The 20,438-nt window shown below is 55.9% G+C and overlaps 1 protein-coding gene across 1 annotated transcript in view; it reads left to right on the top strand.

The window, feature by feature from the left end:
* The first annotated feature begins 10,731 nt into the window (after positions 1 to 10,731).
* Positions 10,732 to 20,438, top strand: part of LOC130028275 (cation channel sperm-associated auxiliary subunit delta-like) — a 30,137-nt gene continuing 20,430 nt past the window's right edge. Inside the window, exons 1-5 of the mRNA XM_056119023.1 lie at positions 10,732 to 10,895; positions 13,398 to 13,470; positions 15,318 to 15,452; positions 18,041 to 18,124; positions 19,639 to 19,789. Of these exons, the coding sequence (XP_055974998.1) occupies positions 10,732 to 10,895; positions 13,398 to 13,470; positions 15,318 to 15,452; positions 18,041 to 18,124; positions 19,639 to 19,789 (607 nt within the window). The remainder of the gene's footprint in view (positions 10,896 to 13,397; positions 13,471 to 15,317; positions 15,453 to 18,040; positions 18,125 to 19,638; positions 19,790 to 20,438) is intronic.

Here is a 20,438-nt window from a genome sequence, read left to right as displayed (position 1 = left end):
CCCAGGTTCGAACCCCCACATCTCACATGTCCCCCAAGCACCACCAGGAGTAATTCCTGAGTGCAGAGCCAGGACTAACCCCTAAGCAAACCCAGTTGTCACACACACGCACACACACACACACACACACAAAGTCACATCAAGCTCCTGGTCCAGGCGTGAACTAAGTTGGTAGAGTAATCTGGTGGTGTGCACTAGGCCAAGTCCCCCTTGACTCCCATCTGGCCCTCTCGCTCTGCTAGTTCTAGCAGCCCCTGAACATCACCAGGCCCAAGCGCCGCATTGCATGCTCAGAACCAAACCATCAGGCCTAGTATTGTTCGTGATGAGCATCCTTAGGTCCCTCAGAAGCCCTGAGTGTGACCTACAAGGAAGAGTCCACCACAAAAGGCAGAATCAGAAACTCAGTTTTAGCCTCTGCGGCAGCAGGGTCTAAGTATTGACCCTCCAAGCTGATTCCTTGGTTCCTAATGATCCCTTACATTCCCTAACAAAGTTGTTGCAGAATTTGGGTTTAAAAAATATTCCAGCAGGCGCCCGGGCTCGGGCAGTTGGCCCACAGTGCGCGGCACTCACCCTGTGAGCTACAAGGGTGGGTGCTGGGCTTGAGGCTTTTGATTAACACCCAGGTACCACATCTATCGGTGTTCAGATGGAAGAGCATCCTACTATGAACAGAAAAGCCAATGGGAATGGGAATGCTGTACCTCTCTGTCCATCTAAGCCTTCTCCCAGCTTCATTAATCTTCAAGCAAGTTCCCCACCAGCACCTTTTCTGAACATCCAGGCAACACAGCTGCCCTCAGAAATTGACCACAAACCCAGGGAATGCCTTGGACTCTTAGAACTATGTACGCTAACCTGCAGCTTCAGACCCAGCTCACCTAGCAACAACTGACTATTCTGGAAACCTGACAAGCATCCATGGCCCAACTGGCTCCTGAGAAGGAAAGCAAGAATGCAGCTCTCCCAGCTTTAACTCACTGTCTGTTGTTAAGGCACCTGCCCCAATTCAGTAAATGAATTGTGAAATAAAAAAATATATATGTTCCAGATATCTTGTCCTCCAAGCTTGCTGGTTATGTGTCTGCCAGTTTACATCACTCTTGCTTCTCTTAAGATGTTATCAAAACATATAACAGTATGTACCCTCTTGTGTTTGATCTCTTTCATTCTAAAACTATTATAATTCCTTAGACTGATGCCAAGCAATTATTTTCCCTAGAATTAAGCATAACAACTAAAGAGAAACCAATTAACATTTGAGGTGGTTATATTTAAGTGAGTCATGTTTCAGAATTCAGTTGCTTTTAGGAGCCAGGGATATAGTTCAGTGGTAGCGCTCTTGCCCTTCGTATGAGAGGTCCTAGGTTTGCTCTTCAGCAGTGCCCCACAAAATGCAGAAATCCATTGCTTTAAGTCAATGATTTTACGTAAGAATTCTTTGAGTCTATCTACATCATCTATTGAGGGATGTAAAATATTAAACTACCCAAGGGGGAAAAAACACATTTCATTTTCTATGCATTGAGGATAATGCATATTCTTAGATTTCCCCCCAACAGTGACATATAATGGGTTATAATTTCTAGAGCTGGAAAGTATCTATTTGCATTTTCCACAGATTCTCCTGGTGGTGCTAATCACACCTCTGTACTGAACTTCTTTTGTGTTCAGTTGCAAATGCATCCATTTATATTTAAAATAACCTGTTATTTAAAAAGTATTCCTGTTCTACTTGGAAAAAGAACTTTTTTTTTTCTAAGCCAGGTACTTTCATTTTATGAGAATTTTCTAGGAGGAAAAAATAAAACCCTTAAAATGTGATCCACTGGGGTTCGGGGACCACTCTGTGGTAGAACTGCTTCACCGGCATCAGATGCCGAGTTCAGTCTCCAGCACACCCCACCAAGCCCCCCAACCCAACTCACCCCCAACCTTCACCCCCCTGAACACGAGCACCATCCAGGCAGCATTGCCCTTCAGATCCCTGGCACCACAACAGTGTATCACCTGCAGGCACCCCAAGTGTGCCAACCACAAAAACAAATGGCCTGTTACCATAATAACATAGGGAGAGGAAGGGGGATTATTCAATGGACATTTTTTTCTGCAAAATAATAAAGGTAAAGGTAAAGGCCCTCCCGTTGATCATCGATTTGCTCGAGCGGGCCCAGTAACGTCTCCATTGGAGACTTTGTTGTTACTGTGTCTGGCATATCGAATACTCTCGGTAGCTTGCCGGGCTCTCCGAGAGGGGCGGAGGAATCGAACTCAGGTCGGCCATGTTGGCCGCGTGTAAGGCGAACGCCCTACCCGCTGTGCTATCGCTCCAGCCCAGCAAAATAATAAAAAAGAGACATAATTTTGGCTCTTTTTAATTTAATTTAATTTTGCTTTTTGGGTCACACCCGGCGATGCACAGGGGTTACTGCTGGCTCTGCACACAGGAATTACTCCTGGCGGTGCTCGGGAGACCATATGGGGTGCTTGGGATCCAACCTGAGTCAACCGCGTGTGTAAGGGAAATGCCCTACCCACTGTACCATAGCTCCAGTTCCATTGGCTCTTTTTTTATGCAAATGGAAATCATGCTGAATCATGCATCATCATCTCCAAGAGACTTAAGGTCAAGTGGTTTTAGTTCATATTCTACAGAATAATTTCTTTCTCCAGTCATAAAATTTGCAAAATAATTTATGTAGACAAGATCCCATGCAAACAAACGAAAATTCCAGTTTCCAAATGGAGGTTTTCCAATTAGAACTAATGAAATAAATCCTGGTAGTGCTTGGAAATGAAGGTGAGAATAGTTACTTCCATAGAGATAACAGGCTACAAAAAGCTAGAGTTAAGTAAAGATTGCCTCATGGTTTTTGGAAAAACCATACATCCTACCATGACACGCCATTTTTCCTTTTATATATTGATAAAGAAATTGCAGGCACAAGCTTCTTCAGGTCTTACAGGAATTATAAATTCATCCTTTTGCATATCTACAGTTTTTATATGTAAAACACCTGAAATGATTTTTTCTGAAAATTCCTTGCCATCTTCTTTTTCTCCAATACTGTTAGTGAGTATCTCACCCACACAACAAAACCTGGCAAGCTCCCTGTGATGTATTAGATATGCCAAACACAGTAACAAGTCTCACAATGGAGACATTATTGGGCCTGCTCGAGCAAATCGATGAACGGGAGGACAGTGCTATAGCGTTACAGTGCTGCTGTTTGTGAATTATACTGGCTTATGAATGTGATAGTCACAGTTACTGTGAATTTCTTTCTTTACTAATTTCTACATCTCAAGAACCTAAAATAGAAGATAGTGCACATGTTTGAATTCAGTTTGGGTGCTGGAGAAAAGCAGGTAGAGTACTTGACTTGCATTTCGACAACCTGAATTTGACTGCCAAGAGTGATCCCCGAGCAGAGTCAGGAGTAAGCCCTGAGCGCCACCAGATATGGCCCAACGAAACAAAAAAAAAAAAAATCAGTTTTGCCTTCAATTAGAAAAATCCTAAATGTGAGTTTAGAACTTAATGGGTTATGATTTTTGAAAAATACATTCTCAGTAATTAGTCATGCACTAAATACACATTGAGTGATTTCTTTGCACCTGCAAAGCAGGCAAGGTATTGGAATACATGAATAAAGTAACTATGTGGTATAATCAAAATATCCCCCAGAAAGCAAAAAAAGTATGAAATTTGGAAAATTCCCAGGGAAATTATATCATGATGTGAGTAAATATTAAGTAAAAAGTAAAGGCCCTCCCGTTGATCGTCGATTTGCTCGAGCGGGCCCAGTAACATCTCCATTGGAGACTTTGTTGTTGTTACTGTGTTTGGCATATCGAATACTCTCGGTAGCTTGCCGGGCTCTCCGAGAGGGGCGGAGGAATCGAACTCGGGTCGGCCATGTTGGCCGCTTGTAAGGCGAACGCCCTACCGCTGTGCTATCGCTCCAGCCCCTGAGTAAATATTATAAGGGATGATATCATGAAAAGGTAATCCAAGAACTAAGACTTGACCAAACTATTAGCTCGTAGGGAAACCAAAAGATGTACGAGAAGGGTTTCTATTCTGGTGGTGTTAAAAACACACAAATGGACCGAGAGAGCTCAGTGGACAAGAGTCCATGCTTTCATGTGCCGGGACCCCCAGTTCAATGCACCACTGGGAGGAGCCCTGGATGCTCCCAAACATGTCCATAGGAACTGCAGAGCTCACCACGGCCTTGGGCTATTGAGCTCTCCAGGCGCTGAACTGTCTGGCTGGTTGGCTCAATATCACCAGGAGTGTCCCTGGATCCCCTTAGCATTGCCAAAGGGATCCAACCAAAATTTTGTTTTTTAAATGGGGTCAGGAAGTAGTACAGTGCCCTAGCTTGCACACAATCCAGCTCAGTACCCACCACTGCATGGTTCCAAAAGCATCCTCAAGTATCGACCTGGAAGACCCTAAGTATTGTGGGTTTGGTCAGACCCCACACACTGCAAGAGGACAGTAGTGGTCCCCAGAATCACAGGTTCAACACTTCCACCTCCCTGGGCCTTAACATTGCACCAGCTGTCGGGTCAGCTGAGTATTGTGAGGCCCTAGGGGCCTCCTGAGAAATGCTTGTGTGTGTGTGGTGGGGGGTGTTCTATCCCCGACCACCGAGCAAATGGTGGAAGAGACCAAAACAAAACAGCTGTGGAAGGGCCCTGAGAAGTATTTGAGTATTGTTTATGGTATAATTTGCACATTTATGTTTATTTGAACTTTCTATCAAAAAGTTTAAATCTATTTTTAGAATCAATATACAGTGGGCTTTTAAGAAAGCATTTTATTCATTTAATCTGCCTTTTATTTTTTATCATTACCCATTGATTCATTAAAATGTTAATTTTTCTTTTGGGTAATGGGTAGAAACCACTTCTCTCACTCATCAGTACATTGTACATAAATATCAGTACTTTGAACACTATTATAACCTATTTACAATTTTATAAAAAATTAATTTAAAAACATAAAAGGAAAACACAGTCTTAGTGTGTTATCTGTAAAGCTCTTCAAAAGGTTCTTACATGTCAGCTTAGGTACCAGCTCAAATGTAATTTAAGTTTGTCCTCCTGTGACCTGTCATGTGAAATATCTCAAACAATATTGATATTGGTGACGGCGCCCCGAGAGCGGCCACCCGACCACCCACCGGGTTCCAGAAACACTCGTGCCAGCCCAATTTGGGGAGACCAGAGCACGGCCTGGGGGAGTCCCCGCACCAGCCCTTGGGGCAGGGCAGGGCATACCCGCAGAGCGGGGACAACCGAGCCTGGCTGGGGCAGAGCCTGACATCGGGGGACGGACGAGGGCGGGCAGAGGGGGGATCTTTGGCTGGGGCCAGGTCGGGGGCGGGGCCTCACGTTGGTCTCCTCCAGCACGTCCTGCAGCTCGTGGGACTCGGCCCCCGTCAGCGCGGCGCCCATGTCACTCAGGTAGATGTGGTTGTCCACCACCCTCTGTCCAGCCTGCATCATCTGCAGCACCGACTCCCTGCAGCCGTCAAGTAGCCGCTGCTGCCACTGCCGACCCGGGGGCACCCGCCGCGGAGGCGGGCAGGGAGCATGGGGCAAGGCCCAGGGGCCCAGCAGGCCAGGAGGCGGCGGGCACGTGGGCCCCTCCGAGGTGCCCCCTCCCCATCCTCACTGAGTGGCAGCGACCGCACCCCCGCCTCCCCTGGGGCAGACTCCAGGCCCCGGCACCCGACAGTCTGGGGGGGACCGGAGTGCCCCCCAGCCTCCCCCCGGCGGCCGAGCCCACCTGCCCGCAGGCCCCACCTGTAAAGCAGGTTCAGGGCGATGATGTCCCGGATGGTCTTCACGATCTCGGCCGTCAGGGCCTGGCGAGGGCGGAGGGGAGGCCAGGTGAGGGGGGTGCCTGCGCCACATCAGCCGGGACCAGGGGCCCGGGGGGCCGGGGGCGGCCCGGCCAGCTGACCTTGACTTCCAACGGCCAGAACCGAGACACGGGCCAAAAGTCCAATGTCCAGCGCGGTTTTCTGTTGGCGATCTGAGCCAGGAGCACTTTGGTGGCGGGACCCGTGCTGGGGGGTGCCCAGGGCCAGTTCCTGGTTGCGCGCAGCAGCGCCCCCTGGCGGCGCTTTGGTGCTATAATTCCCGGCTGCGTGCTCAGAAGCGCCCCCTCGTGGCGCCCAGGCAAGCCGGGCACTGTCCAGCCGCCAAGCGGGCCAAAGGTCGGGATCACCCCCATCCCTCCTCTTCGAACCCCAGCAAGGGCTCTAGACAGCGGCCAGGGAGGGTCTGACGCTTCGGAGACATTTTGGGGCAAGAGGGGCCCAGCCCCAGCCTGCTGCTGGCTCTGCAGCCACCCACCCTCCCCTGGTGTCTGCAAGGGGGTCTCGGGACCGGGTGGTCAGGACGTTGTCCACACCCGCAGCCGGTGGGCTCGGGCCCTGACTGAAAGCTGCGTCGCATCAGGGGCCGCTTCTCAGCCCAGATGGGGGAGTAGAGCAGTTCAGCCGCAGGCAGGGTCAAGGGGCTTTGGGCCCTGGGCTACCCACAGGCCAGCAGCACAGCTGCCCCCAACTCCCAAGTGCAGGTGCGGGACATCTGTGCGCTGCTGTCAGGGAAGCCCCACGGCCAGCAGCTCCTTGACCCTGGGGCCAGCTCAGGTGCGGCGACAGAAACTCCCCGAGGGCCTGGACAGGAGGACAAGGGGTTCTTGCCATTGCCGCAGGGCCGAGGGGGCCCGGAGCTGAGGCACAGGCCTGACCCTAAAAGGCTGGGCGGAAAGAAAGGCCTCCTGGGCATGGGGGTCAAGGAGAGGGGTAGAACCCTGCTAAAGGGCAAATTTGTGTTTTTTTTGGGGGGGGGGGGGCTTTTTTGGGTCACACCCAGCAAAGCTCAAGGGTTATTCCTGGCTCTGCACTCAGGAATCACTCATGGTAGTGCTCAGGGGATCGTCTGGGATGCCGGGGATTGAACCCCGGTCGGCCACATGCAAGGCAAACGCTCTACCGACTGTACTATGGGTCTGGGAGGGCACACTTCTAGACTGTCACAGAGCCCCAAATAGCAGAGTTTTTGGCTTAAAAGTATAAGCTTGGGGGTGAGGTGAGAGTGGAGAGACAGGACAGTGGGGAGGGCATTTGCCTGTGTCCGACCCGGGTTTAATTCCCGGCACCCTATACCATCAGTCACCCAAGCACCGCCAGGAGTCACCCCCGAATATCACTGGGCGTGGCCCGAAAACCAAAATTTTTCTTTTCGGCTTGGCGTTCACCCCCAGCAGTGCGGGCAGATCATGTGGTGGGGGGACTGAACCCCAGGCTCTTGCGTGCAAAGCCTCTGCCGCAGCCTGCAGCCCCTCCCGGCATCCCGTTACGGGGCCTGGAGGTGTCTGAGCGCTCCTCCCGACCAACCCAGTGCTCGAGGGAGATGTGGGGCGCCTGGGATCCAGAAGCTTGGAAGCACGTGCCGTCTCCCCGACCCCAACAGTACTCAGGGATCCCTCTTAGCAAGGTTCGGGTAACCCCACGTGGGGCCAGAATTGGAACCCGGTTTAGCGCCATGCAAGGTAAGCCCGGGCAAAGCCAGGCCCCCGACAGCGCCCGACTGGGGCCCCCAGGCATGGCTGAACTCTCCCACGTGTGGCCTGGCTTCCCCAGAGGTCGGAGGTGGGTGAGACACTGTCATGCAGGAGGCCTGGAGGAGCAGACTGGTGGGGAGGGCGGGGTTCAGGAACCGCGACTCCTTCTCTGGGCAAGATCACTGAGACTTGGGTGGGTGTGTGGGGGAGGAGGCCTTCGGCACCCTCTCCAAGGCCAGTCCCGGGAGATCCGGGGAGCCGATTCACTCGGCAGACACCGGTGCGCAGCTCAGTGAGCGGGACATGGGCTTCAGGGACAGGAGGTTGAATCACTGGGTGACCTCCCTCGCTCAGATGACCTTTCCCCCTGGAGCTCTACAGATTCCACGGCATGGAGGGGGGAGGTGAAGGGGGAGGGTGGTGAGGGGCGGGAGGAGGGGGAGGAGGGAATCACATTCGGGATTTTCCCCTGCTCTGAAAACTCAAGCTCCGGGCACCCAAGTCTCTTTCACCCTCTTACATCAGCCAGCCCCACCTCCCCTCCCCCACTCAGGGCTCCCTGCGTCCAAGTCTGGGGGGGTCGCTGTTCCCTTTCTTCCCCGGCACTGCAATCCCGAAGAGGTCACCTTCCCAGCCGTCTGCCCCTCCGTCCACAAGGCCCACTTGGGAGCCGGTCACAGACACTGAAATGAGCCACAGAGATGCATCCCCAGGCCCGTGGTACTGGGGGTTTCGGGGTCCCCAGGACAGTTCAAGGGAGAAAGGGGAGAAAACTGTATCAATGCATGAAACTCCAGCGCAACAATGTAACACACACACACACACACACACACACACACACACACACACACCCATTCCGCTCTGCCCCAACCTACTAACGCACAAAGGCAAAAAACACACAGCGTGTCCCTGGCGGTGCCCCGAGCACCGGCGCGCTCGGGGGTCTCCGGAGTGGGGTCGACCCCCGCCAGGGCTCGCGAGCCGCGACGTTGCCCTGTCCGCGGGGTTTCTCCGTGGGCGGCGAATGAGGGGGCTTCGGACAAGCCCCCCGGGGTGCAAGCAAGATTCCCGCCCCCCCCCAAAGCAGGGAGGCTCTTGGGGGCTCCGGTCCTTTCTAGTGGGGGGGGGGGAGAAATCCGGCTGCGGGGGGCTTCTTGGCCTTGCAGGCGGCCGGCCCGGATTCGAGCCCCGGGACCCCGCGTGCAAGCCGGGAGCGATTCGCGCGTGCATCACCGGGGGTGAGCCTGGAGGTCGCGAGGGCCCGGATCTCCGGCCGGACCGGACCCGGACCCGGACCGGGCCGGGGCGCCCCGTTACCTAGATGATCTTGATGAAGCGCGTCAACACCTGGTTGCGCGTGACGGCGACGAGCGGCACGTGCGGGAAGACGTCGGGGATGGTCATAGGCGTGAGCGCCGTCACGGCGGGGCCCTCGCCGCCCCCCGCGCCCGCAGCGCCCCCGCCCGCGCCCCCGTCCTCCGAGCCGCCGCCCTCGGGCCCGTCCTCGCCGCCCGCGAACGCGCCCCCGCGCGCGCCCGCGTTCCAGAGCGGCCGGCGCGGAGCGGCCGGCGCGGGCCCGCGGACCCAGGGCGCCCAGCAGGCCGCGGCGTCGCGCGCCCGCCAGCCGCACCGCCCCCAAGCGCCGCCCGCCGCCGCGACCCGCCCCCCGGCGCCGGCCAGCAGCGGCCCCCGCAGCGCCCAGCCCAGCGCAGCGACCCACAGCAGCCCGCCGCCGTGACCCTGGCCCCTCGGGCGGGGGCGGGGCCAGAGCAGTGGGCGGGGCGGGGCCCGGGTCGGCGGCGGCGTGGCGGAGGAATCGGGCGGAGCCCGAGCGCAGGGGGCGGGGGTCAAAGCAGTGGGTGGGGCGTGGCCCGGGTCGGGGGCGTGGTCGAGGAGTCGGGCGTGGCCCGGGTGAGGGCGTGGTCCGGGCGCAGGGGGCGGGGTCAAAGCAATAGGCGGGGACGGGGCGGGGGCGTGGCCGAGGAATCGGGCGGGGCCCGGATGCAGGGGGAGGAGCCCGAGAGCAGGAGGTGTGGCCCGGTTTGGGGGCGTGGTCGAGGAGTCGGGCGTGGCCCGGATGCAGGGGGCGGAGCCCGAGAGCAGGAGGTGTGGCCCGGTTTGGGGGCGTGGTCGAGGAGTCGGGCGTGGCCCGGGTGAGGGCGTGGTCCGGGCGCAGGAGGCGGGGTCAAAGCAGTGGGCGGGGACGGGGCGGGGGCGTGGCCGAGGAATCGGGCGGGGCCCGAGCGCGGGGGGCGGGGGGGTGGGTGGAGCGGGACCCGAGCGCAGGGGGCGGGGTCAACGCAGTGGGTGGGGGCGTGGCCCGGATCGGAGGCGCGTCCGAGGAATCGAGCCTGGCCCAGGTGAGGGTGTGGTCCGGATTCAGGGGGTGAGGTCAAAGTAGTGGGTGGGGCGTGACCGGGGTCGGGGGCGTGGCCAAGGAATCGGGCGTGGCCCGGGTGAGGGCGGAGTCCGGACGCAGGGGGCGGGGCCCGAGTGCAGGGGGCAGGGTCAAAGCAATGGATGTGGACATGGCCCGGGCGAGGAATCGGGCGTGGCCCCCGTGAGGGCGGGGACCGGACGCAGGGGGCGGGGCCCAGGCGCAGGGGGCGGGGTCAAATCAGTGGGTGGGGGCGTGACCGAGAAATAGGGCGGGGCCCGGACGCAGGGGGCTGGGCCCGAGCTCAGGGGGCGGGGTCCGGGCGCAGTCCTGCGGCCGGGCCTAGCCCTCTTCCAGACGTGTGCACCAGGACCAACTCTACGGGTGCACGGTTGGGTTTTTTGTTTTTTTTTTTTTCTTTTTGGGTCACACCCAATGATGCTCAGGGGTTCCTCCTGGCTCATGCACTCAGGAGTTACTCTTGGCGGTGCTCAGTGGGACTCTATGGGATGCTGGGAATCGAACCCGGGTCGGCCATGTGTAAGGCAAACGCCCCACCCGCTGTGCTATCGCTCCAGCCCCTAAGGGTGCACGGTTGACACCCTCAGACCAAAGCAGGGTTAGCCTCCAGTGGACCTTGGCCGCATGTGGGCAGTCCCATGCCTTCTGCGCTTAGGCGTGGGGGGGGGGGGGGGGCTTCGCTGTTGGCTCATTTTGGCCTTCGCGGGAGGCCGTGCACAGTCCACCAAATGTGCCCCGAATGGGGCCGATCCGGGACCGACAAGCGCCTGCTCGACCTCCTGCCCCCACCTCCCCCGCAGCCTTCACTCCCTTCCCCCAAGCCCAGACCCTCCTGCTGGAGCACCGTCTGCGCATGCCCAGACTGAGCCGGGGGTCCCCGGAGGAGGAGGCCGTTAAAGGCCAGTGTCCTGCAGCGGATCCCCAGGGAAGATGCTGCTGTTGACGCTGCTGGTGGCGACGGCGCAGGCCTTGTTGCCGTGTCCTCCGGCCACACCTAGAGAGCCGAGCCAGTGGGGCCACCCTTCCCAGGCTGGGGTTTCTGCAGGGCTCAGGGGAAGGAGGGGCCGGGGACGAGATCATTTTCACTCCTGACTCAGAGGAGTGCGTGAGATTTCAGGGAAGAATTGATCTAAAGGTCACTGTGGCTGCAGGGTGCCATTGACAGCTGACCAAGTGCAGGGCCCACCCCGGGAATGAACGAGCAGCTCTGTGTGCCTGTGTGTGCGTGCCCCTTCCGCTCTTAATGTCTGGGTTTGTGGTGTTTCCGGGACACAAATCAAACAGTGCTCAGGAGTCACTCCTGACTCTGCACTCAGGAATTTGGCAGTGTTTGCGGAACCGTATGGGGTGTCAGAGCTCAAACCCGGGTCTGCCCTGTGCCAGGAAAGTGCCCTACCCAGTGTACCGTATTCCCTCCAAACCCAAATTTTTGTTTTTATTTTATTCTTTCTCTTTTTTGGGGGGGGGGAGGTGGGGCGGATTGTTTCTGGGTCACACCCGGCAATGCTCAAGGGTTACATGCGCTCAGGAATCACTCCTGGCAGTGCTCGGGGGACCACATGGGATGCTGGGAATCGAACCTGGGTCCACCATGTTGGCTGTGTGCAAGGCAAATGCCCTACCCGCTGTGCTATCCCTCCAGCCCCTTCCACAGATGTTGATTGCTGGTGTCTCTGGTCTCCCTTCCAGGTTTCGTTTGGTGAGGACTGACAAGCTGTTTGATCAGGGCCAAGGGGTACGTGATTTCTGTCGTAGCGATCCTTCCTTCACCAACTTACTGCATCGAGGGGGCATAGGGAGGGCACTTGCCCTGCACGCAGCTGGGTTGGCTCCTTGGCACTCCACAGGGTACCTCGAGACCCCCCAGGTGTGATCCCTGAACACCAAACCACGTGAAATCCCTGAGCACCACTGACTGTTTTTAGCACCCAAACCAAAACCAAATACATCGTGTGCTATATTGGTATTTCCACATATTCTTCTTCAAGTGTCTGGTTTTGAAGATGTTAGCTATGGGATTCTTGCTCCGCTGGCCTCTGTTTTGGTTCGGTTCGGTTTGGTTTGGTTTGGTTTGGTTTGGTTTGGGGACCACAGAGGGCAATGTTCAGGGGTCATTCCTGACTCTGCACTCAGGATTTACTCCAAGCAGTGTTCGGTGGACCCTATGGGATGACGGGGATCAAACCAGGCTCGGTGGCAGGCAAGGCCAGTGCCCTCTGTGATCTTCTATCGCTCCAGCCCTGTCGTTTTTTGTTTTTAAGATCCATAACCAGGGTTGGAACAAAGGGACTTTCTCTTAGTGTCTGTGATTCTTGCTAAGATTCCCATATTCAGTGTGACGCTCTTCCTAGGACGTGCTCTATTCTGCATCTGGAACCCCACTCTTGATTAAACATCCATGTGATGAAAACATTGTCTTGTATTTAGGGTAAGTACATTTCATTTCTGATTGCCTTCCCATTGTCTGGGTGTCTGGGTGTGGGGATGGAGGGGCACACCCAGCCGTGCTCAGGGCTACTCCTGACTCTCTACCCTTATGGTCTTGGGGACAGATCACTAGGGTCTCCCTGTTACAGTTTTCCAGACTTTGGGGGAGGGGTGGGTATCCAGAGAAGATGGGGCTAGGAATGAGTACAGAGCTTACGCTTGCCCTGCATGCAGCCAACCCTGGTCCAACCCCCCAGCACCATATTGGGTTATCCTGATTACCACTAAGGTTGGCTTCGGAGCACAGAGTCGTGAAAAATTCCAGAGACCTCTCCTCATCACGGAGCCAGGAATAGCTCCTGTGCACGCCACCAGGGGGCGCTCCTGAGCACCGACCCAGCAATAGCCACTGAGTACCAACAGGGGGAGCTGCTGAGCCCAGAGCTGAGTATAACCCCTGAACACCACCAGGGGGCGCACCTGAACACAGGAAAAATCTTTGCGTGTGATTGGATGTGGGTGACACAGGGGTCACTCCTGGCTCTGCACTCAGGAATGACTCCTGGCAGTGCTCGGAGAACCCTCTGGGATGCTGGGAACTGAACCCGAGTCGGCCGCGTGCAAGGCAAACGCCCTACCCGCTGTGCTATCTCTCCAGCCCCCCCTTGGCTAACTTTTAAAAGTTTATCATGTGTTTTCAGTTGAGACAAAGGAAGAATAGTTTCTCTTTTTTTCCTTTCTGCTTGAATTCTTTGTTTTCCTTATTTTATCATCGCTATGGTACCAGAAAGACAAGAGGATTTACAGTTAGGCCTTTGGTGCACAAAATCACTGCTCTTCTGTTGTTTGTTTGGGGGCCACACCTGGCAGTGCTCAAGACTTTTCTTGCCTCTGTGCTCAGGGATCGCTCCTCAGGGACTCAGCTCTCTCTAGCCCTGAAAGATTATCCTAATTTCACTCCTGTGTTGCTTCCTCCAGAAACAGAGTCTTTTTCTCGACAAATAACTTTGAAAGCAGCCTGTTTCCACTGAGAATCCCTATCTCGTTTAAGGTACCTATTTTCTGGACAATCTCAAGTGTTTGGGGCTGGAGAGAAAGTACAGCTCACCCTGGCCCAATACCCCACATCGCAAATGGTCCCCGAGTCCACCAAGAGTCATTGCTGAGTGCAGAGGCAGGCGTTACTCCAGGGGCTGGAGCGATAGCACAGCGGGGAGGGCGTTTGCCTTGCACGCGGCTGACCTGAGTTCGATTCCCAGCATCCCATAGGGTCCCCTGAGCACCGCCAGGAGTAACTCCTGAGTGCAGAGCCAGGAATAACCCCTGTGCATTGCCGGGTGTGACCCAAAAAGCAAAAAAAAAAAAAAAAAGAGGCAGGCGTTACTTCTGAGCACTGATGGGTGTGACCCCCCCCCCCACACACACACACAAATGCAACAAGAGTGTTGAAGTCACTAGAATGATAAAACAGTGGGGAGGACGCTGGCCTTCCATGTGGCCACACCTGGCAGTGCTTAAGACTTATCAATCCTTGGCATCCTTGGCATCCTTGGGTTCAATCCTTGGCATTCATAAGGTCCCCTGAGCCCCACCAAGTGTGATCCCTGAGCATAGAGCCAGGAGTCAGCCCTGAGCACCACTGGGCGTCGCCCCAAACAAGAAACCAAACAAGAAGAAAAGAGGTCAGAGAGGAAACATGGGAATTAAGGTACATCCTTGGGGCTGGAGCGATAGCACAGCGAGTAAGGTGTTTGCCTCACATGCGGCCAACCTGGGTTCGATTCCCAGCATCCCATAGGGTCCCCCGAGCACCGCCAGGAGTAATTCCTGAGTGCAGAGCCAGGAGTAAGCCCTGTGTATTGCCAGGTGTGACCCAAAAAGCAAAAACACAGAAAAAAAAGCACATCCTTATTTCCCACTGACCCCAGTTCAAATCCTGGAATTTCCGAGGGTCGCCAGTGGTCGCCCCTGCAGACGGAGCTGAAATAACCCCTTTGCACCGTGCTCCCTTGGCACCCACCCCCAAAAAATTGCTTTTATAACCTGCACTTATGGGGCTGTTTTTCATCTTGCTTCTTTTTTGTTTGGTTTTGGTTTTCAGGCCACACCTAGCAATGCTCAGGGGTTCCTCCTGGCTCTGCACTCAGGAATTACTCCTGGCGGTGCTCGGGGGACCCTCTGGGGTGCTGGGGATTGAACCTGGGTCGGCTGCATGCAAGGCCAGTTCCCTCAGGGCTGGAGCAACAGGACAGCGGGGAGGGCGTTTGCCTTGGACATGGCCAACCCGGGTTCAATTCCCAGCATCCCAGTATGGTTCCCCCGAGCACCGCCAGGGTCATCCCTGGGTGCAGAACCAGGAGTAACCCCTGTGCAACGCCAGGTGTGCCCCAAAAGTGAAAATAAATAAATCACGACACGAATCACGACCATCCTGTTATTCGTCGATTGCCTCGAGCAGGCCCCAATAACGTCTCCTTCATCCTAGCCCTGAGATTTTTAAGAAAGTGCTATATTCAAGGCTCTTTAGGAGAATGAGACCCAATGTAACCTGCCCACACAGCAGAGTCTGGCAAAATCCCCGTGGCGTACCCAATATGCCAAATACCAGTAAATAAATAAAGTTAAATAATAAATAAAGTTAAGGAAAAAAAAGGCCAGTTCCCTCCCCATTGCCCAGTCACTCTGGCCTGATGTTAAACTGCTTCTTTGGGGGGGGGGGTGTCTCCCAAGGAGAGCCCAGAAAGTGGGGGGACCCCCTGGGAATTCCTCTCCCCCCCACCCCAGAAACGTAGTTCATTGGTACGGCGCAAGGATGCAGAGCTGTCAGGCTCTGTGGAGTTGGGGGCCACCAGGATCAACCCGGCAGTTCTCAGCGTCCCCTGATGTTCTTCCTTTCAGGTCAACAAAGCAGAAGTCACCGCGGCCCACTTCACCAGGTCGATCTTGTTGCTGGTCGTGAATTTTCACGTCTACATTTATGATTACAAGGTTGACTTCTGGCTCACGCCGGAAGGTGACATGTGGTTGGGATGTGTATGTGTGTGTGTGTGTGTGTGTGTGTGTGTTCGCGCGCGCGCGCGCGCGCATACGTGCGTGTTGGTGAATGTGTGTGCGCGTGTGTGTGTGTGCGCGCACACATGTGCGTGTGGGTGGGTGGGTGTGCATGTGTGGTGAGCGAGTGCGTGCGTGCGTGCCTGTGCCTGTGTGCATGTGTGAGTGAACGTGAGTGTGTGTGTGTGTGTGTGTGTGTGTGTGGTGAGAGTCAGACTCAGAACTTCCCGCATTCAGGGAGAAAGAGAGGAGGAGGAGGAGGAGGAGGAGGAGGAGGAGGAGGAGGAGGAGGAGGAAGAGGAGGAGGAGGGCTGGAGTGATAGCACGGTCAGGAGGGCTTTTGCCTTGCATGCAGCCGGCCCGGGTTCGATTCCCAGCATCCCGTAGGGTCCCCTGAGCACTGGCCAACACTGCCAGGAGTAGTTCCTGAGTGCAGAGCCAGGAGTAACCCCTGAGCATTGCCAGCTGTGACCCCTCCGCAAAAAAAGCAAAAAAAAAAAAAAAAGGGAGAAAGGAGAGAGGGAGGTATGGAGAGGGGATAGGAGGAGAGAAGGGGAGGCGTGAGGGAGAGGGAGAGGAGGATGGGGGAGGGAGAGGAGGGAGGAAGGGGACTAGTGATCTCCGTGGCCGTGACCTTGCCCTTCCAGGAATAGCACACCCCGTGTCACACGTCTCCGGAGACAATTGCTGTTATAGCTCACAGCCCGTCTGCTTGGTGAGGACCCTGTGTGCGACTCTCTGGGTGAGGGGGGCCATCCCCGATGGTGCTTGGGGGCCGTGCCCAGCTCTGTGCGTGGGGACGGGCCTGGCAGTGCCCCGGGGCCTGTGTGTGGTGCCAGAGATTGTGGTGCCAGAGATTGCACTGGGGTCAGTCAAGGCAATGCTTGCTGTCCTCTCCAGCCTGAGAAAATAGTTTTGTTTTTTTTTTCTTTTTGGGTCCCACCCTGCGATGCACAGGGGTTACTTCTGGCTCATGCACTCAGGAATTGCTCCTGGCGGTGCTCGGGGGACCGTATGGGATGCTGGGAATCTAACCCGGGTCGGCTGCATGCAAGGCAAACACCCCACCCGCTGTGCTATCGCTCCAGCCCCGAAAGTAGGTTTTTAATTTCGTTTTGATTTGCTTGGGGGCCACACCTGGCAGTGCTCAGAACTCACTCCTGATTCTGCAACTCAGGGGTCACTCCTGGCGGGGCTCGGGGGCACCCTGTGGGGTGCCGGGAACCGAACCCTGGTCAGCCACGTGCAAGGCCAGCGCCCTCCCCTCTGTACTGTCACTCCAGCCCCTCATCCCAATGCTTGTTTTTGTTTGGAGGAGGACGTTCGCACCTGGTGGTGCTCAGGGGCTTCTCCTGGCTCTGCAAGCAGGGATCACTCCCAGAAATGCTTGGGGGAACACACTGGGTGCCTTGGGGGATCAAACCCGGGTTGGCTGCGTGCAAGGCAAGTACCCTACCCACTGTGCTATCTTTCCGGCCCCTTCAAGGAACTTTTCTTTCTTCTTTTTGGGTCACACCCGGAGATGCTCAGGGGTTCCTCCGGGCTCTGCACTCCGGAATTACTCCTGGCGGTGCTCAGGGGACCATATGGGATGCTGGGAATCGAACCCGGGTCGGCCGCGTGCAAGGCAAATGCCTCCAGCCCCAAGGAACGTCTTTATAACACTTAAACCTACATCGCCGGTAGGTTTCTCCAGCCCCTGATAAGTCATCCCTTGCTTTCCGGAATTTTCTTCCCAGCCAGTGGGACGCCTGCACCCTTGGAGCTGATCTCTGCCAACGCGCCCCTCCCCTGTGCTCACCCTCCGCTCCCCCCGGCCCCAACTCACACCACCACCTTCGTGTCTTGCAGGCTGTAAGTAGAACCGTGTTCGCTTACTTACGCGGAGCACAGGTATCAGACGCCACACTCTATATTTCCACCACCGAGGGGTTCAGTTTCAGACCCTACAGCTACAGAAGGCAGGTAAATTCAGGGCCGGAGTAATAGCCCGGGGCTGGCGGGGGTGGGGCGCTTTCCCTGCACCCAGCCGACCCCAGCTCCATCTCTGGCATCCCACGAAGTTCCTGCCAGAAGCGATCCCTGAGGGCTGGAGCAATAGCACAGCGGGGAGGGCGTTTGCCTTGCACGCAGCCGACCCGGGTTCGATTCCCAGCATCCCATATGGTCCCCCGAGCACCGCCAGGAGTCATTCCTGAGCGCATGAGCCAGGAGTAACCCCTGAGCATCGCTGGGTGCGACCCAAAAAGCAAAAAAGAAAAAAAAATAGTGATCCCTGAACTTAGAGCCAAGAGGCCAAAAGTCAGCCCCCAGCACCTTTGGGTGCAGCACGCCACACGCAGCCTCCAGCATCCCACCCCACACTCGTTTCAGCCCCTTTCGCCTCCAAGGATGGTTCAGTGCCCCGGTGAGAGAGACGCCCAGGGGCCCGTTACTTGCAGACCTTCTGGCTGCGTTGGGCGTTTGTTGGGTCTGGGGTTTGGTGCTCACGGCTGACCTCTGGCGGTGGGGCTGGGGATCGAACCCCGCTGCTGGGCGCTGGGTCCTGACCTGGTCCATGTATCTCCTAGGAGGAGTTCCACGGATATCTGGGAGGGATCTTCAACTTCTACACCCTGTCCCAAGTGGGGTTGCTTTTCTATTACAACAAGAGGGTAAGTCTCTCCGGTCCGCACCGTGGAAATCCCGTGGCCGTGGTCTGTGCAAAGCCGTGGTGGGGATGTGACTCGGCAGAAAACCACCAGCCCAGGCTGGAGCGATGGCACAGCGGGTAGAGCGTTTGCTTTGCACGCGGCTGACCCAGGTTCGATTCCCAGCATCCCATGTGGTCCCCCGAGCACCGCCAGGAGCGATTTCTGAGTGCAGAGTCAGGGGTAACCCTGTGCATTGAGGGGTGTGACCCTAAAAAAGCAAAAAAAAAAAAAAAAGGAAAACCACGTGCCTCATGTGAGAGGCCCCAAGTCGGATCCCAAGAAAAACACACACACACACACACACACACACACACACACACACACACACACAAACGCTCTGAAGCTTTTTTCTTTCCCTTGGAAGGGACCACCTCTGGTGGTTGTCAGCGCCGACACCTAGCTGATGGGTCGCTCTTGGCGGGGCTCAGAGGATGGCAGGGATGGAACCTAGGTTGGCCACCTGCAAGGCAGACACCGTACCCACTGTCCTATTGCTCCAGCCCCCGCCCACCCATACTTACACCTTCCACCATCCTCGCCCACTCAGTACTCATTTATACTTAAGTAGGGCGTTTGCCTTGCATGCAGCCAACATGGTCAACCCGAGTTTGATTCCTCCGCCCCTCTAGGAGAGCCCGGCAAGCTCCCGAGAGTATCTCGCCCTCACGGCAAAGCCTGGCAAGCTCCCCATGATGTATTCGATATGCCAAACACAGTAACAAGAAGTCTCACGATGGAGACGTTACTGGGCCCGCTCGAGCAAATCGATGAACAACGGGAGGATGGTGGATCCATCCATCCATGCACCCACATACTCGTGCCTGTTACTCCACTCCGACGTCGATTCTGCCTTGAGCTGCGAGTACTGAGCCCTCTCAACCAATATTCTTGCTCAGCCATCTACTATCCACCCAGTAACTTATCCTGTCACCCACCCACCGGCCACTCACTGCTGAATCATCCATCCGTCCATTCATTCAAGCCATTTCTCCTTCCCTGTACCATTTGGCCATTTGTTCACCTATCCATCCTTCCATCCATCCATCCATCCATCCATTCCACCATTTATCTCCTCATCTGTCATCCGTCCATCACTCTTTAGTACATCCATCTGCCCACCACCCTGTTATTTCTTCTTTTTTTTTTCTTTTTGGGTTACACCCAATGATGCTCAGGGGTTTCTCCTGGCTCTGCACTCAGGAATGACTCCTGGCGGTGTTTGGGGGACCTTATGGGATGCTGGGAATCGAACCCGGGTCAGCCGCGTGCAAGGCAAACGCCCTCCCCACTGTGCTATCGCTCCAGGCCCCAGCAACTATCCATCCTTCTTCTAACTCTTCCATCCACCTCTCCATCCGTCCATCCATCCATCTGACTATCCATCTGTCTGTCCATCCACCCATCCTTCTCCTCACTTTCCGATCCATCTTCCCGTCTGTCCGTCCATTCGCTTACTGGTCATCTCCTTCCTGCAGGCCAAGTTCAGCTACTCCGAGCACCCCCTGAACCGCACCTTTGGGCAGTCTTTTGACTACAGAGACACCCCTAACATCCTCATCCCTCCGGGCCAGAAGGGCACCCTGATCTTCTGGGCCAAAAGGAGCCTTTTTATTTCCCGAAACACAGGTGAGCCCAGCCCAGGCTCAGAGCCCACCTCCTGGTGGAGAGCGGGGGTCAGGGGTGCGCCCGAGCCCTGACTTTCTCTTTCCTCTGATTGAATGCTTGTGATAGCAAACCGTTCCCTATCTTCAGGCCCCCTCCCTTCCCCCATCTGACCTACTAAGGCAGCGGGTCCACATCATTGACCCAGGAAACGCATCTCTGGTCTGGAAGCTGGTGTGGCGACTTTCAGATGTGGGGAGGGCTGCCTTCTCCCACATCCCCCCCGAGGCCAAAGACAGAGCTGTGCTGGCAGTGTGCAAGATGCCTCCGCCCCCAGCCCCCAGCCAGAGTAAGGCAGAGAGCCAGAGGCAGCCCACCTGGGAAGAAGTGAGGTTGAGGATGCAGTGCACAGCGAGGCTGCAGGCACACCCGCCATCACAGCCTGCTCCCAACCCCAGGACAGAGCCTGAATAGGGATGCTTCACCGGTGCAAGGAAAGGACTCGTGGGGTGACTCATCTCTATGGAGAACTCATGCCAGATCATATTCTTTTTTTTTTCTTTTTGGGTCACACCCAGCAATGCTCAGGGGTTCCTCCTGGCTCTGCACTCAGGAGTTAACTCCTGGCGGTGCTTGGGGGACCCTATGGGATGCCGGGAATCAAACCTGGGTC

This window comes from Sorex fumeus, unplaced genomic scaffold, assembly GCF_029834395.1.
Source record: "Sorex fumeus unplaced genomic scaffold, SorFum_2.1 ptg000039l, whole genome shotgun sequence".
Taxonomy (NCBI): domain Eukaryota; kingdom Metazoa; phylum Chordata; class Mammalia; order Eulipotyphla; family Soricidae; genus Sorex; species Sorex fumeus.
Note: the sequence above shows the minus strand (reverse complement) of the source record. Positions and strands in the feature narration are given on the sequence as shown.